This window comes from Scomber japonicus, chromosome 3, assembly GCF_027409825.1.
Source record: "Scomber japonicus isolate fScoJap1 chromosome 3, fScoJap1.pri, whole genome shotgun sequence".
NCBI lineage: Eukaryota > Metazoa > Chordata > Actinopteri > Scombriformes > Scombridae > Scomber > Scomber japonicus.
Window position 1 is genome coordinate 21,499,487 of NC_070580.1, and position 16,865 is coordinate 21,516,351.

The following is a 16,865-nucleotide window of genomic DNA, read 5'->3' on the forward strand; positions in this document are numbered from 1 at the left end:
CACCCAGAAGAAAACTGCTGGAGCATCTAAGCCTTGGCTGAACTGTCTTGGCCTGTTGGTTTGTATCAGAAACACATCTTGCTGAGGGGGTTGTGCAACCTCCGCCACACATCTTTAAAACGGAGTCTTTAGCTGGAGTAAGAAGTACTACATATCAAGCTAGAGGAGAAGAGACATGTGGGGTCTGTGATTTTTGGCTCCTTCACTATTTCCCAATCTATTCAGTAATCATTACACAATTTTAGAACTGCTATCCATGTGGTATGAGACAATAGAGTAACTGTTTCTGCTCTCTATAAGTTACAAGTAACATAAGGAACCGTCATCCCACAAATGACAATTGCACACAAACACAATGTCAGTCCTCTTCGTTAAGTGGACAACACAGCACCAGATCTGAAATTTTATATAGACGCGAATGATCTGGCTGACAGCTTCACACAGGGAACATGAGATTAGCTTTCTTTGGCTGGCAACTGCTGGCACAACTTTTTACTGAGGGCTGCAGAATGAGGAGCCAGATGTGCCATTTACTGGCAGATGTCTGAGGCTGGACACTGTCCCCAGTGATTGACCATAAAACTGTCAACAGTACCTGGGTGTAATGTTTGTAAAGCAACTTTTATAATATTGTTTTATTGAACTTCTTGGTATTTTACTCTTATATTTCACTGTACATCTGAGCAAATTGATAAAATGACCATTATATTAAAGGGAGTGTATTATGCATGTTTCCAGGTCTATAGTTATATTCTGTGGTTTTACTGGAATATCTTTGCATGATTTACAGTTCAAAAAACAGATTTCTCTCATGCCAGCCCTTTATGCAACCACTCAGCTCAGCCTCTGCAGACTTCCCACAACTCTGGAGGCTACCTGAACAAACAGTGGTAGGATTTCACTTATTTGTCCTGTTCTTCACTCAGAATGGAAACTTCTTAAATATGATGTGAAATATGCAAGTGGACAATGCAAACAATCCATTAAACAACCATAGCATGAAATAAAATCATCACACAGAGGTAGAAGAGGTAACTTTGCACACAAAGTTCTGAGTGCCGGCTGATTCCCTGGCTTTTGACTTGCAGGCAGCATTTTAAAAGTCATGATACATCCCCTTTGACAATTTGTGGCCACTTTTAGAGCCCAGGGTCTGATGATAATGTTTTGCTTCTGTTTTGCTGCCAGAGCTGAATGAACCGCAGCTGACTAACAATATTACAGTGAAGCGGACAGAATCTTTTGTGAAATATGTGAGACCGATCGGTAACCTGAGTGTTAGAGTGGAGGGAGCGCTGATGGGAAAGCAGACGGTGATAAGACTGAATGACTCTCTTCAGGGATTGACCGGGGAGCCACCGACAGTTAATTAAATTGAGAACTAAGCCATAGTGAAAGACATAGTTTAGAATATGTGCTTGATGTGTCACACTGTCTCCAGACAAACTTACAAAAGGATCTTTTACAACACAACTGCTGCTGGAAATTGTGGGAACAGATGTCTGCTCAGATTTGCTCTCTTTTTGCAGAGCTTATAAGACTTTTCGTTAAGGCCACTGCTTCATGTATTTAAACAGATTCTTAATGTTACATAGAGAGCATTTCTTCTTATCATTGCAAGTGACTATATCTGTTTCAGCCGAACTTTGAAAAGCCACAGTCATGAATGCCTTTGTCCAATCTGTCATTGCTCCCAGCTCTTCATCTGTGATAATTTAGAACCAACAGTTTGTATCAAGATGGATTTCATTAACTTTAATTTAATTTAGGTGTGTTCTGCCAATAGCCTAAGAATCAAAGCAGAAGGAGTAATCTTACAAAATAACTGTAAAATATTGTATAAAGAAATGTGGTAGTAGGTTGCAGAGATTACCAGCCAGAGAAACGTTAACAAAAACAAAAAAGTAACTACATTTGTATTTTGTTTGTTATTGTTTTTCAGGGGTGGCCTCTCACTTTCTTCTTCTGTCACGCATGCACAGTCTTTCTCTGTGAATGTGACACACACACACACACACACACACACACACACACACACACATACACACACACTCGCACGCACACACACAACTGTTTGGTCTGCATCTCTCCTATGTCATTTTGAATTCTCGAGCCACCTGTTTCACGGCCTCATCAGAGCGAGTGATGACAGGAGGATGAGATGGGGAGAGAGGGGGGAGGAGGAGCTGAGGGAAAGGGTGAAGGACAAGGGACTCTACATAGTTCAACCAGAGGCGTTGCGAAAGGAGGATACATTAAAGACAGGCATCATAAAATGTATATTTTAAACACTGTATTGTAAAAACTTTCAACAAACAACCCTGTCCCTGTCTCTACATACAGGAACAGTTATATTTTACATTTCTTTTTTTCCCCATAAAAATCATAAGAAAAGGAGGAAGAGGAATGTGAAAAAGGGGAAAAGAAGGATGAGTTGTCATGTAACATTGTTTTGTTATAGCAGCAAAGTCATGTTTTGTAAGCCAACACTTCTTCTCCAAGATTTTCAGATGGAAAAGGGGGAAAACACAACACAAAATCGCACGTTTCACTCTGTAATTTATTTAAGAGCTTTACTAAAACAAAAACCCAAAAGTCCCATGTATTCTCCTATCAGACCACAGACTACATTAGATTGACATCAACTACAAATGTTGACCACTTCCTGCCCAATGAGTACAGTGTAGAACAAAAAGCACAGTCATTTCCTCTCGCTGTCTTCAGTCTCACACTCTGGCCAGAGACCTGCGGCTGAATGCCGATGAAGAATAACACTGACTGACTGGACCCTCAGGAGGCCCGTGTCAACGACACTGCATGGGAAAACTATTAAATGACCCCCACCAACCAACCACAGGTAGTATGGCTGAGGCACCTTCAGCCACAAAGTCATGCTAAATATACAACCATTGTTATTGTTTGCAGAATATTTTACTGTGAAGAACAAAATGATGAGGGGTAAAAAGAGCTGATGTGATATAATACACGCTCTTCTCGAGTTGATACTGGTGGAGGCGACCCACCAGACAAAGAGAACACAGGATCAGACCCTGTGGAGCCTGTTAGAAACAGCTTTAATTCATACCAAATCATCCCACCACAGCTGCCCTCCTCCCTTCGTTCCCAGGGAGGAGACATGTGAGCCAGATACAATGAGACAAACTTGTGTCATTTAAAAAAAGGCAGCTGTCCCACTTTTAGCCTTGCAAAGCTCCAGCTGAGTCATAGTCAGCTCCTGTGACAAAAGACTGAGGAACAAATACAAGCAGAAAAATGACAATCAGCCAAACACAGTGAGATCTGCATGGGAAAAAATAAGCACGGAGAAAAGAGTGCCATTAATCTTTAGAGTACAGCTCAATCCTCAATTGTGCTTTTCTGTTTATGATAAGGCATGTCATGGTTGAGAAGTTGAAAGAAGAAGAATTTATATCACAGCATAAATGTGTAGCTAATTACTTATTCAGTAAGCAATAACATTCCCCTCAAGCATTATAGAAAGACTGTTTTAGCTTTACAGAGTCTTGACTTAAATTGATAAAGTCAACATTTTAGTATCAAGCAGGCCAACAAAAATAGAAAGAATTCAAAGTATTTTTCTAGCTTGGGTTCACTTAAAAACTAACAATATGTGGTTTGAATGGGAATCTCCAAACATGTGGTGAATGTCTCCCCGCAGGCATTATTGAACAGTGGAGAAATATTGCTGTGTTTATTAAAACAATTGCTTAATTGTGGTTTTAATATTGACAAGAAAGACACTGCTCCAAAAACAAGTTAAAGATATTTTTATTTGAGATTTTTATGCTTTTTTGTTGTTTTGCTATCAAGTACATGAACAGGAAAACATCCGCTAATTCCTATTATCCATTAATCCATTAATCCACTATCCATTAAATCACTGTCATATGAAATTGGAGTTTTTACAAACTTCCCCAAGTGGACATCATCATATCATTGCAGCATCTTATAACCTGCTATAAAATGTTTATTGTCTTACAGTTATGAGCAACATACAGTAAAACACGTAATGACCCAATATTAGTAATAAAGTGCAGCTATTTCTGCTCTGAGGTATTTAAGAACAGCCAAAGTTTTCAAGGCCTGATACAAGTTTTCTTCTCTGTCTGCCAGCTTTGTGATGGAGGTATGACTCTAGGAAGTACGGCGTTATCTTTTTCCCATTTAAATGCTAATGAGCGTGCTGCCATACTAGTCAAAGCGCTGCAGAAACAGTGTGAATTTTTAATATCTTATCACACCAAAAGGTAACAGCACTCCCGGTGAGGTGGAGGGATGAGTACATGTTCCCCTCATTAAATTCGACACAAACGTTGCGCCCCTTAGAGAGCACTGAGGGCCATTCTGTGTGTGTCACAGCATCCACAGCGTGTTGCTAGTGTACTGTGCATGGTCAATTGTGTGAGAATGTGTGTTGCACTCACATCTGTCAATAGCATTTAGATGTGTCCGTACATGCAGTGTGCAGGTGTACTGATTTCTTCACCTCATCAGTAATGAACAGCTGTTAATTGCCTCCCCATCATGTGGTGAAGCCTGCTGACAGAGGTTAAGGTTGCCACAATCTGTTAATAATTACTTTCCATGGCTGGTGTAGTCATTGATGGCAAAAGGTTAGAGGAAAATTCATTGAATGTAATGAAACTCATATGAGAGAATAACCCCCAAATACTGCCTGGATTTGAATTCTTCATTCGTCCCTGTTTCCATGAAAACCACCAGTGTCTTTACATTAGATCTTAGTGTCTTTGTGCATATGTGCTTGTTATAGAATTGCAGGGGATAAATAAATAAGCAGCTCAGAGTGATAATAACAATGTTCTATGCAGTGTTACCTTCATGTCCTCCAGGGAAATTACAACATTTTTAAATAGATATGACCGACTAGTCAAAACCACGTAGTTAAAACTGACAAGTTTAGTTTGACTTTTTGTGATTAAAAAAAGCATTTAAAATGAAGAGATGCAACAAATATAAAACTTCTCAGGAAGAACAAAGTCTTCCACTAGAGACAATCAGATTTACAAACTTGGCTTCTCCTCTGAGGAACAAAAGGCCTTAATGTCACTTGTCTGACAGAACTCCTCTAAATGTGTTGCCTCTGTGGTCTGGCATCCACAGGTGATCGTTGGTTTCAGTATTATCTCTCAAATTGTATTCCTTATATAGCTGTTGGAGAAAGCAACACTAGAGGAAAAAACTGGAAGGCAAAGGGGACTTTTATGAAGGCGGGCGCTACTCAAAGCCAGGATTCAATAATTGCTTTCCTCTTGTCTCACGCGAGTGACAGATGGTGAAGCCACCAGAGGCCTGAAGATGGGAATAATATTGTTGATTAAAAAGAAATATAGGAAACAACATGCATCTGTTGGCTATGAGACAGAGAATGAAAGACAAAAAGAAAGTGGAAAGGGAGAAAATACTGTAGACATAGTGGAGCTGGGAAACAATAGAGAGTATCAGTAATGACACAATAAAAATTGGCTTGTCCACCCTCTTTTTGACTGGAGACTGTTTGAACTGCTGAGTTGTGAAGTTTGGGAAAGAGGCTTTTATTGTTTGACTGATTTATTCTTGCTGAGTCCTGAGGGATTGGGAGTTGTATTCCAGATATTTATGAAAGTTGTTATTTACTTGGATCTGTACAGTCTGATGTTCAGATCACCCTTCAAACATGAACGCCCACCTGTGTATGTGTGTGTGCGTCTTTTTGCGTGCGAGAACAAGAGTTTGATGATTTTTTAAGATTTAGATAGACTAAAAATGTATCAATATCTTCTTTCTCTAACCACTGTGTGCATGAGCTCATACGTGTGGGGGTAATTGTTTCCCACAGCTCTTTGCTGGTATCAAGGGAAATTTAACACTTTTAATGGCAAATGCTGATGCTGAGCTCTCTTCCTTTCTCTCTGCTATGAGCATCAAAGCGTGGAGTCTCACTGCGAAGCCTCTTTTGCATAGACTAATGTAATAATTGTCTTTCCTAGACAATCTTTCAAAGGACAGAAAACTCAAAGTCACAGCCAGATATCCAGTGTATGCAGGTTGGAAGTAGGCACAACCTTCTGAAAAATTACTAAATCAATGTGCAAATATTGAGAATACACTGCTTATTTTAAATGGAGTGCACAGCCTGCCACTGTAATAATATCCTTCCAGTGAACTAACAAACAGACAACACAGTAAATCAAATCTACAGCCATGATTAAATGAAAGAAAATCTCTGTAACCCCCTAATTCCTATCTGATTTTATACATTGCTATTGTAATGTCTCTTCGACTGCATGAAACCTAAGCTACTGTATTTAACATTTATGGAATAATAAGCATGCACACAGGGCGTCAGCTGCGCTGTGCGTTGACTGGATAAGAATCAAAATAAGCCAGTGCGATCAGGGGAGGGATCGGGTGAGATTAAAAGATTTAAGGCTCCATTTGCCCATGAATATCTGATGCCTATCTGAGGCCAGAGCCAGTGATCCTCTGTCAGGTCGTTGAGGTGTTGGCGGAAATCTACCTTATCTGCATCTGGCCACTTTTCCACAGTTTCTTATGTGAAAGTGCAACTACATTCCTGCTATGCAGCAGCTGTAAGTATCAGATAAAAACGGTTTTACTCATCTTCAACTGTTGGCGGCTTCATTTTCTTTCTGCTCTACCCGAGTCAAAATATAGTAAGTGATTCATACTTAATGCAGAAGGCAAACACTGCTCCACATACTGCGGAAAGTGCCAACATCAGAAGATACTGAACAATGATTTGACTCAAACATGGCAACTGAAAGCTTCACAGCACAACTCTCTCAAGTCAAGCAAATAAAATAGCAGTAGCTGGCAGTCACAGGCTAATCAAGTTGTGAAATGATCTCAGCATTATTTTGAAGCATTGCCATGTGAAGCAAGCTTTCTCTGGACATCCAAAGTAATAGTTCTCCCTCTAAAAACATCCCAAGTGGCTCTGTAACTCCTGAGTTCAGTGCTTATTCTTGCAATTTGGAAGCATGTTGCATGGTTGTGAATTTGTCATAGTAAAAAAAAAAAAAATTAAATTGCCTCCCTCATACAAAATAAAGCCTACATCAAGTTCCCATGTGCCCCGTATCACAGAGAGTATGTGTGTTTTGCTTCTTTTTTATTATTATTCTGCAATGATGTCATTAAGGGTATATTTGAATTGGAAATGTTACTGTTTTTGAATTCTGCAGAAAAACTAAACTTGTCTGTGTGCCTGCTTGCTGGCCTGTAAGTTTGATTAACCTATCTTTATCTTAATCTTTATCTTAATACATCTGCTTTTTCAGGACAAAGACATATGCTAAAAAATAAAAACAAATGACAGAATTTTTGCATACTCTAGGCTTTCATGTTTCATGTCAGTGTTTCATTAGAATGCTTTATATCAACTTAAGGATAACAAATCACAGTGACATTGCAGTAACTTGAATGCAACTGTGTTCCCACGCCTCACTGAAAAACATGAAAACCCCAAATTGCAGAAAAGTCTGAATGGGAGATATGGTATGATAATTACTGATCACAGAGATGTAAGTGCTCGCACAAATATGCAAAAAGGCTTTTAAACACATGTTGAATGTGATTTAAACTAAACTATATATATATATAAACTATAGGTTGCACTTTTTAAGGTAAATTATATATATGTTTAGATTTTAGCAAACATTTTTGGACAACTCCTCTTAACTCCTCCTCACTTCTCCTCCTCCCCTTCAAGGGAATTACATGAACATCAACTCTTGCTGCCGCCCTTTACACCACTTGAACAGTTTGTCCCCACTGTTATAAGCGAGTTTACCTCTATACCCCCGCCTGAAGTGCAAGAATATGCAGTTCAGATTTGTCTTATCTTTCATTTTGGGCGGGGTCTGAGCGCAGGGATGCTAAGGTAGGTTCCCTCCCCCATGGGTGTGTCCACTGCCGGGAGACCTCAGTCTATCCACCTGCAGAAGCCCCTCTCTGCACTCAACACTTAAGCGCCACCGCGCACGGCTGAACCTCCTCCGCTTCTCATCTCCAGGAAAAAGTCTTTGTTTCCGACCTCCTCCAGTGGAAAGTACAGAATCTGTTGATGCGATTTAGAGAGCACTTCAAGTTAAGGCGGCTGCGTCAAGTTAATTTAAATCCAAGCTTTGTTTGGCTCTGGGATAATCGTGCAGGATCTGCATCGGATTCACTGGCACTCCTGCGTGCGGACAGAGGAGCTCAAAGGATCTGGATGGATGGTTTTAAATGTTGACCAGTTTTATCACAATCTTCACAGGACATAACTAGAAGGTAGGACATGATGCAAGTGTCGTTATTGATACAGGACAAGTCAATTGAATGATTTCTATGAGACAGATGTGTTCATACATCAGTATAGGAAGCCACATGAGACGTGAGTCGAGCTAAAGGAATAATGCCTGCGTTACATGTGCAGGATAGAAGGCTCTGATAAATTATATATCTTTTTAAAGTTCAGTAAAATTATATTGGTATGTGATATATTGATATTAATGATATTTCTGAATATTTAGAATGGTTTATTTTAAGCAACAGGCTTCGGTATTTATATTTACGAGTAGGTTTGTCTTCTCTGGCAGGTAGTTTTGAAATGAGCTATACTCTCAAATACAGATTTTTAAGTATTGTAAGAACAGTTTGTGTGTGTGTGTGTGTGTGTGTGTGTGTGTGTGTGTGTGTGTGTGTGTGTGTGTGTGTGTGTGTGTGTGTGTGTGTGTGTGTAGTTTTTTTTTAAAGTGTTTGCTGCATATTGATGCTGTAGGCCCTACTTGAAAATTCTGCCATCTATATCTTCATCACAGTGAAGATGTGGGTGTCTCTAGTCCTCAGTACTATTTTTCATAATTTTAAATTACAGGTATCTCCAGCCTATAAATGACACGTGGTTCATGCTTGTCCTCATAACTCAGAGCCCTGTCACGCTTTATTTTGGTTAACGGCCTACTTTGGAGTTTTGCCTTCGGGGCTCAATGTGGAACTTGATCTTAAACCCGGACTGACAGTTTGACCTCAGCCTCAAATCCACGTTTACAAGTAGATCAGTGCCATGCATGGATAATTACAGCAAAGCACCGCGCGCTGAAGTTATTGTCTCCAAACCTCTGGCACCGTTATTTCTTTTCTTCAAGGCAGAGTTGTGCTGGCAATAAGCATAATCGTGCCACACTGATAACCTGGAGAGTCCTCAGATCCTTTTATGGGAGTATTATTATCTCCAGCTCCCTTTGTGGCAGATAACAGCATGTTGATGCGCTTTGTGATTCAATCTACGAGCACGCAGCGCGCGCCAGGCTTGACGAGCAACTCCGTGTCTAGCTATTAGTGAAATTTGCCGTAAGGAGTAATAATAATCCTTTAACTCTTGATACGTATTAATCAATATGTTTTCAATTGTATAATAGTGTAGAAAATGAGGATCCGATCTGTAGAGAGTGGCGCGGTGGTGCTGGCAGCAGCGCAGGCTCCTTCTGGCTCTCCCAGCTGGAAGAGGAGTCCGTCCATTCAGACTGCTGCCCTGTAGAAAACACAGACAAACCACAGCAATAATAATGTGGATGGTTAGGAAATATATTACAATGTTACAAAAAGAGGCCCATCAGAAAATCCAGCAGTGGCAATAGCCTAATTAAAACTACATTTTAAACTAGCAGGATTTCATTCAGACTCCAGAAAAGACTCCAGATTGGTTCAGGTTAAGTTCATTAGCAGACACGATGTCTATATTGCACAACCTAGTGAATTTAACTGTATTTCCATTCCCCCATAAAAACATATACACAATATGCACAACATGCATAAAAGTCTATAAAGGAAAGATTCAGTTTTTAGCTTTGGGTTTCTGTCCCTGGTTGATCTTCTGTCTTGTCATTATGATTAATGTTTCAGTACTAGAAGCTACTGACTAAGACTGTTCTATATGTAGCACCCTCTGTATTATAGAAAACTAGTTCATTACTGCAGTTCAGTGTCTGAGACTTGGTTGTTGCAGTTGCTGTGTGAGGTGGAAGTGTTTGCTCATTGTTTAAAGTTAGTCCTTCTCTGTCCCTCAGCTTCTGGATTCTCCTTCTCCTCTGTTAACAAATAGAGGGACAATGTTGTGGGACAAACTGTGCTGGCTGCTGGCCCTGTTGGCCTTATCATCCGGGACGCTGCCCACCTCCAACGAGCCCCTCTCTGCTCCCAGGATCTTCCTCTCCTTCAAAGGTAAGGCACTCTCAAACTGTTGGCTTGAAATACTACCGTGTCTGTGACCCAGTTTGTGTTTCTCTACAGAGAGATGTAGATTTGATTGCCGGTGTAACACTTATTTGTGTCATCAGTCTTTGATTTTTTGGTCTTGTCCGATAACTGGAATGGGTAAACTATTGGCACCAGCTGAATTCAAGGCTTGGCAAGCCTGGCATTTGTCCCCTCAGTGCTTAACAGAGAGTTTGATTGTGTGTCGGTGTGAGAGGCGTGATGAGAGGGATGAGGAGATGCTGCTGATTGTCCTGACCATTCAGGCCCAGAGAATATGTCTTCATTTAATCGCCTGGCTGCTATTAGTTCTCCAAACAGGCCTTTGTGTGACCTCAGCTCCCTTCTGAAATCAAGTCAGATTTAACACTTGGCTGGGCACACACTCAGGCTCTGATCCAGCACGTTATGAATGTTTGCCAGTGCCACATGAGACCCTCTGTGTGTTGAACTGTCCTGTTAAAATAGGTCTCAGTGGTGCAGTCTGTGGTGCTCTGTCATTCCAGTGCCGGTGTAGCTACCGTGTCCATGTAAAGCGCTTTATAGTTGGGTTTATAGTACCTACCTCTGAAAAGTTCAGATCTCTGTCTTTTCATGAGACCACCACACTTCAGATCTCAGCTCTGTGTCAAAAATAGGACAATAAAGTGGGAACTGGAGGTATCTCTGCAATTCATAGCATTGACACCACTTATGAATAATGAAAATCTTGTTTAGTTTTTGTCAGAATAACCCTACATCTATTCAACCCTAGAACAGCAGAAATGACTTATTTCCTTCATTTGTTTGTTTTTTACCTCACTTCTTCGTCTTCTGTTAAGCTGATAAACCCTTTAAATCGAAGGGCTTTGTGAATTAAGTTTTGCTCCTTCTCATTCTCTCCCTCCCCCTCAGACGTTTTTGCTTACTTGTTTGTTTTCTCCGTCTTTCTCCCTTGAATCCTATCTCTTTCTCTCTGTCTCTAATCAAGTTGGATTTAACACTCCACTGGTTTCACGTATACTTTGTAGAAAAGAGTTCATTTATTTTCTATTTCTTTTAATCGAGTTCTGTTTTGTTTTTAATTAGATTTGGAGGTTTCTTTATGCCTCACGGAGCAACTTTAGATAGCTGGAGACCTGAAATGCACATAAACTGTGCATTCCTTGATTATATTGGTTTTGCACTGCACTGCTGGGAATAGCTCTTTCAATGTTTTTTTTATAAATTTTTTATGTGCAAAGTATACTTAACCAAATAATTGATTTTCTCTTTCATAATAGCTGTCTGGCACTGGCATACAATGTCTCATGACAACGTAATCCAGCTAATTTTTAATAAGCATTTCAATTTTGATGATACAACAAAAGAAGACAAATGTAGGCTTTTAAGTGTGGAAGTTGTGTTTTTTTTACTGTGCTGTTGAGTTTGCTTCTGTCTGTGCCCCAGTCTCACATGTTTATCCATAAAGGTTACATAGTATTACTTTCCACTGATTATTTGCATATTATGAAGCTGGTAGAGGAGATTTAGCTGCTCCTGGCTGTGATCCAAAATGTAGACACAAAATTTTGTCTTCGCTTTTCGAACTGTTGCCCTCTGTCAAAGCAACAAACAACAGAGTTATAAACATATACACAGGCACACACACACACACACAAGAGAAAGAGTGGATAAGAGAAAATACATAATCCAAAGAAAACGGATCATATATTGTATACACCGAATATACAGTATATACAGTAGAGTTCAAAAGTCTGAATGTGAAAGTGGTCTCAGACTTTTGGACCCTGCTGTATACAATACTGGGACTCATTTCCATCTACTCAGAAATGCTTACATTAACATTCCAAAATAAGTCTGACCTCCTCACTCTGCAATGTATTAATCTCTTTTTTTTTTTTTTTTTTTTAAATGTGGCGTCTATTTAGTTTGATGGGTTTTATATCATATGTCAATTTTCCTGAAACTCAACATGTCTGAAAGCTAAGGTGTTTGCACGCTGATCAAATGTTGATCACATGTAACATCATTGTGACAACAGCTCAAGTTGAATTTCTGAGAGCATAAATCAGGCCATCACATTTTTGTATTATCTGGTATATTTGTATTAATATGTTTTGATTAATTGTTCTCTTACACCATAATCACATTTTCACATTAAAATAACATTTCCACACTTATTATGTATATTCTTGTTCAACATTTAGTTCCACTTAAAACAAACAAACAACCAAAAACAAAAATAATCTAGTAAGTTTTTACTACCATGTTTACAACGTAAACCACCATTTGAAACCTAAGCTAAATAATTTGGCTTTTGTGGTTCCTGAAGTAGCTACTGAGTATGTTAGTTCAGGCTGAGTTATTAACTGTGATAAGGGCCATGAAAGCAAACAGCGGCTAAGACCAAAGGAATGTCCATTCAAAGTGAGTGGGAGATCATCAACCCAGACTTCAAACAAGCTGAAAAATAGCACACACATACACATATACACACACTTAAAAACAAGACACCAGGCAGCAATCCATCTCTGAAAATAAGGATTTTGTGTTCAAATAAAAAATCGATTAAAGGACACACAGCGTATATACAGTGTATCCTACTCTAACCTTTCTTCATTAGTACATTAAATCAGAGTTATAGGTTAGGTTATGGAAATAACTTTTTCAAATGAGATTGTCAATTATTAAAAGCTTTCACTATGAAGAACAATAACAAATGTCACATGTGCACAGTTATGTAGGTGCATTCTCTCACAGAAAGACTGGACGAGCCTGGCTTAGATCAGCTGCTGAGAACTCCTATATTTACTTTTAAACAAGGTCTGTAATCACATGCTATTTTAGTGTGAGGAGCTCTGTGAGGTTGTGACCCTTCAAACAGAAGCCAGTCACACCCGAGGTTAACTGCCCTCAAACTATGGGAGAATGGCACCATATTAACAAGTAATAGCTTGTTACTCTAATCCTCAGGCCCATTTGAAAGTGTTTAACTTTGTTATTCCTTCTGCCTCTTAAGTCCACGGGGGAACACCTGGGTGCAAGGTTAGGTCTGGGAAGAAAGCCTGGAGAGAAAAAGACAAAGCTGGGCAGTCCTGTAATTGGACTAATTCTCAGGGACAATCTGAAGGGTTACCTCCGCCTTTGCACTCTTTTTGTCCCACGTAACGGGTCGATGATTGTCGCCTGAACAAAGACTTTACTATCGCCTCATCTCTCCTGACATTTTTCAGGGTTAAGATCAGAAGTGCAAGATGTCCTACACTGCTTTATTCTTTGAATAATTAGGAGTTGCTACTGAGTTTGAACTTGTTCTATTTCTGACTCTACAACAATAGACCTCATCCTCCACAGATTATGCTCAATAAGGCAGATTTATGTATATAGAATACATGAAAAGAGCCTTTTGTCCTCATCAAGTTGTATCAGTCTGACGTCCCTCTATGTAGGTGGTCCTTTTCCTTCAGTGTCCTTTCGACTTCTCTGAGAAGAGAGAAAGTTGTAGTAATCATTTTTGTCTTGCCATGTTACACCTTTCCCACAGATTGTTAGAAGGATACCAAAGCAAAGTTTATCTCTTTGCACTTCTCCCAGCCTTCTCACTTCTTATATGTAATTGTGACACTGGAGACAGAGCTAAGTGCTTGTTATAAAAGTGTTCCTGAAAGCTTATATAGTGCTAACCTGTCTACTAGCAGATGACCTCTGGTTACACAGGGCCGATATTGAGTCTGGCCAGTTGAAGTCCACACAAACCTGACAGGCGGGGCTTTGCTGCAACGCACCCACATATCTGCTAGCGGCTTCAATTGTCTTGATCCGTCTCCTTCAAACAAAGGTGAACAGACTCAATAATACCAGATACTGTGATTGTCTAATCACTTGGGAGACAGCAAATGCAGTCAGTCTGGGAGTACGTTGTTCTCATAACCCAGAAACCATCCCACTGCTTAGCTACAAAAATGTCATTAATTAGCCACATCATCACACTGCATTTCTCATTACAGTGTATTAAATTACACGCCTCGACAGATGTTTAACATAATGATACATGCATTGCACAGTGGAACATACTTTATTAGGCTGCCATAGTGCAATTAGGAAAGTAGTAATACATGAATATATTTGTAATAGTTAATAATGATAATGATCATATTTTTTGTGAGGTGCTAATGTTATTGCGTTGCCTAATGAAGAGTTGCATCATAAATTTCACTTTTTATAATTCTTCAACTGCAACATCCACATCCTCGTCATCATTATGTCAGAATCAGTTACTGTCATTTGAAATAAGCTTAGATGAGAAATGACATAAATGTTAAGCAAGCACTGCCTGGATCGACATATTCTTACTACTCTGATGTCTTTGAGCCAGGATCAAAGTGTATTAGCAATCTATTTGTTTTCAGCGATAAGATAATAATGACAAGAAACACTGGAGAAGAAAAGTAGCATAACAAGGGAGTAAAAGACATTAAGTTACTGTACATCAGTACCTCTATAATAAATAATGAGTGATGTGGTTATTTTTGAGAAAGAAGCAAAAACTGGTCTGCTGCAACTCTTCCACAAGACAAACTTGCATGCCTTAAATGCCTCACGTGCAACATTCATCCAATCACATCCTCTGTACCCTTTCACCTACCAGCTGTGCTTGTGTACTTTCTTTCCCAGCAGATAAACATCATTGGTGGTAACAAGTTTGTCACAGCCTTTTACTTTCCCTGTCCTGCAGATGCATTCAAATTCTGAGAAATTGTGGAGGACAGAAGGCTTTCATGAATGTCTTTTAGTCACGTTGCTGCTTGTACATACAATACTTGGATGCAGTTTGGTCACCTGGTATGTATCATGCATGCAACATTGTACCTGTTGGCTACAGTCAGTCGTCCAAAACAGCCTACCTTCCCTATTATCTCCATTAGAGAATGTCAGGCCACAAAAAATGTTTCCACAGAGAGCAATGTTTGATGGCTGTGGCACGCAAGCTCACAGCAATTATTACAATATTTGCTACTTTCTTTCAGAAAAGCTGCTGGTAGAGGAGGGGGGGGAGGAGGGGGGGGGGGGGGGGGGTTACCGCATCCCAGCAACCTCTGCTCTGCAGGATACATGCTGTCAAACTATGATTATTCAGGAGAGAGAAACAGAAGGCGACAGCTCCAGTGCTAAATATAGTGTCCTTCCTGTCTGTTTCTTTCTCTTTTTATCTCCCTGTCCTCCTCTGCCTCATCGTCCTCCTCCTCCTCTCCTGTTACTCTACACTCATACCCTCTCTATTTGCTTGTTGATAAGAGGTTGGCAGTGCAAGCTGAGGGAGGAGAGGACCCAGTATGCCGCCCACAGCAGGGGCGCGCTGTTTTAGTACATTCAAAGGCGAAAGAGAAGAGGGGGGTCTCTAAAGTGCTCAGAGTTTCCTTGAGACAAGGGTGAGAGGGTGCATATAGGGCACAACGGCACCGGAGCAGGAGAATGTATAAGGGAGGTGTGGGTGGACAAATGTATCTAAGAGCACAGAAAGGTTTTGCATAACAGCTAATATGTAGCTGAAAGGAAATAATGTCTCTTTTGCATATTCAGCCTTTTTTTTATTACCTTTCACTCCTTAATTTGCTATCTCCCCATCCTTTAATTATGTCACAGAGAGGAATACAAGTCACTGCCTCTAGTGAAAGGCACTTTATTGAACATGTCTTCTGAGCTGTGCAAGCAGAGCCCATGCTGAAGCACTTAGAAATGCTGGGATCTCCCCCTGTGGTGACATAAATGCACAACATCCAAATGAAACCATGATCACTCCGCTATTTATTATTTCAGTCTTTAGCTGTTAGGCATTTTAATTATAGATTTAAATATTTGTACTGGGGAAGAGCAGATCTATTCGTCCAGTCGTATTCGGTGAAGCTCCAAACAAACATGCACAGTTGAAGCTCAATGCCTGTATATATTTGTGTTGAGTAATGATGAACAACAGTGTGCAAGGTTGATTCAGAACCAGAGCTGAAACTTGGAACTCTGAATCACGAGAGTGTGGTCAAGAGGGAGACGTACTGTAATGCAATATTATGATGCTGTAAACAGAATAGATGAGGCTTGCTGTTGGTGCAGAACTCCCTTACTACAGTATACACACACAATTAATGTAATATGCAGTAGTCGATTTGTTTTAACTCCTGTCCTCAGAGTCACTGATAGTAATGGCATAAGATGATGAAATCTTGTACTTAAGTAATTTACATTTTTTTGTGTATGGTTCCTGAAATACTATAATAATATAGTGGTCGCCTGGATAATGACAACTTTAATATCTAGCCGTCAAGTCTAATGATATTTTTTTTCCTGAGAGATCACAATTTTTGCCATAAATTTGATACAACAAATGGCTCTAAATACTTCAGTAATCATCCATCAGTATTGCTATGGAGAAGAAGCTGCTTTGTCATTGCAGCTGGGAAACAAAATACTGTGCCAAAGTTGTGAAGTATATATCTAACACTGATACAGAATCTGAAACATGACTAATTTAAACTGCTGAATGTCTTCAAACCATTAACTTCCACTCACCATTAGAGTTGCACGCTACTGAATTTAAAGTTCTGTGATTG

At 39.8% G+C, this 16,865-nt stretch overlaps 1 protein-coding gene across 1 annotated transcript in view; it reads left to right on the forward strand.

Moving 5' to 3' along the window:
• Positions 1-8,280: 8,280 nt before the first annotated feature.
• sema3fa (sema domain, immunoglobulin domain (Ig), short basic domain, secreted, (semaphorin) 3Fa) overlaps positions 8,281-16,865 on the forward strand; it is a 47,054-nt gene continuing 38,469 nt past the window's right edge. Inside the window, exons 1-2 of the mRNA XM_053316419.1 lie at positions 8,281-8,313; positions 10,092-10,245. Of these exons, the coding sequence (XP_053172394.1) occupies positions 10,134-10,245 (112 nt within the window). The 5' untranslated portion in view covers positions 8,281-8,313; positions 10,092-10,133. The remainder of the gene's footprint in view (positions 8,314-10,091; positions 10,246-16,865) is intronic.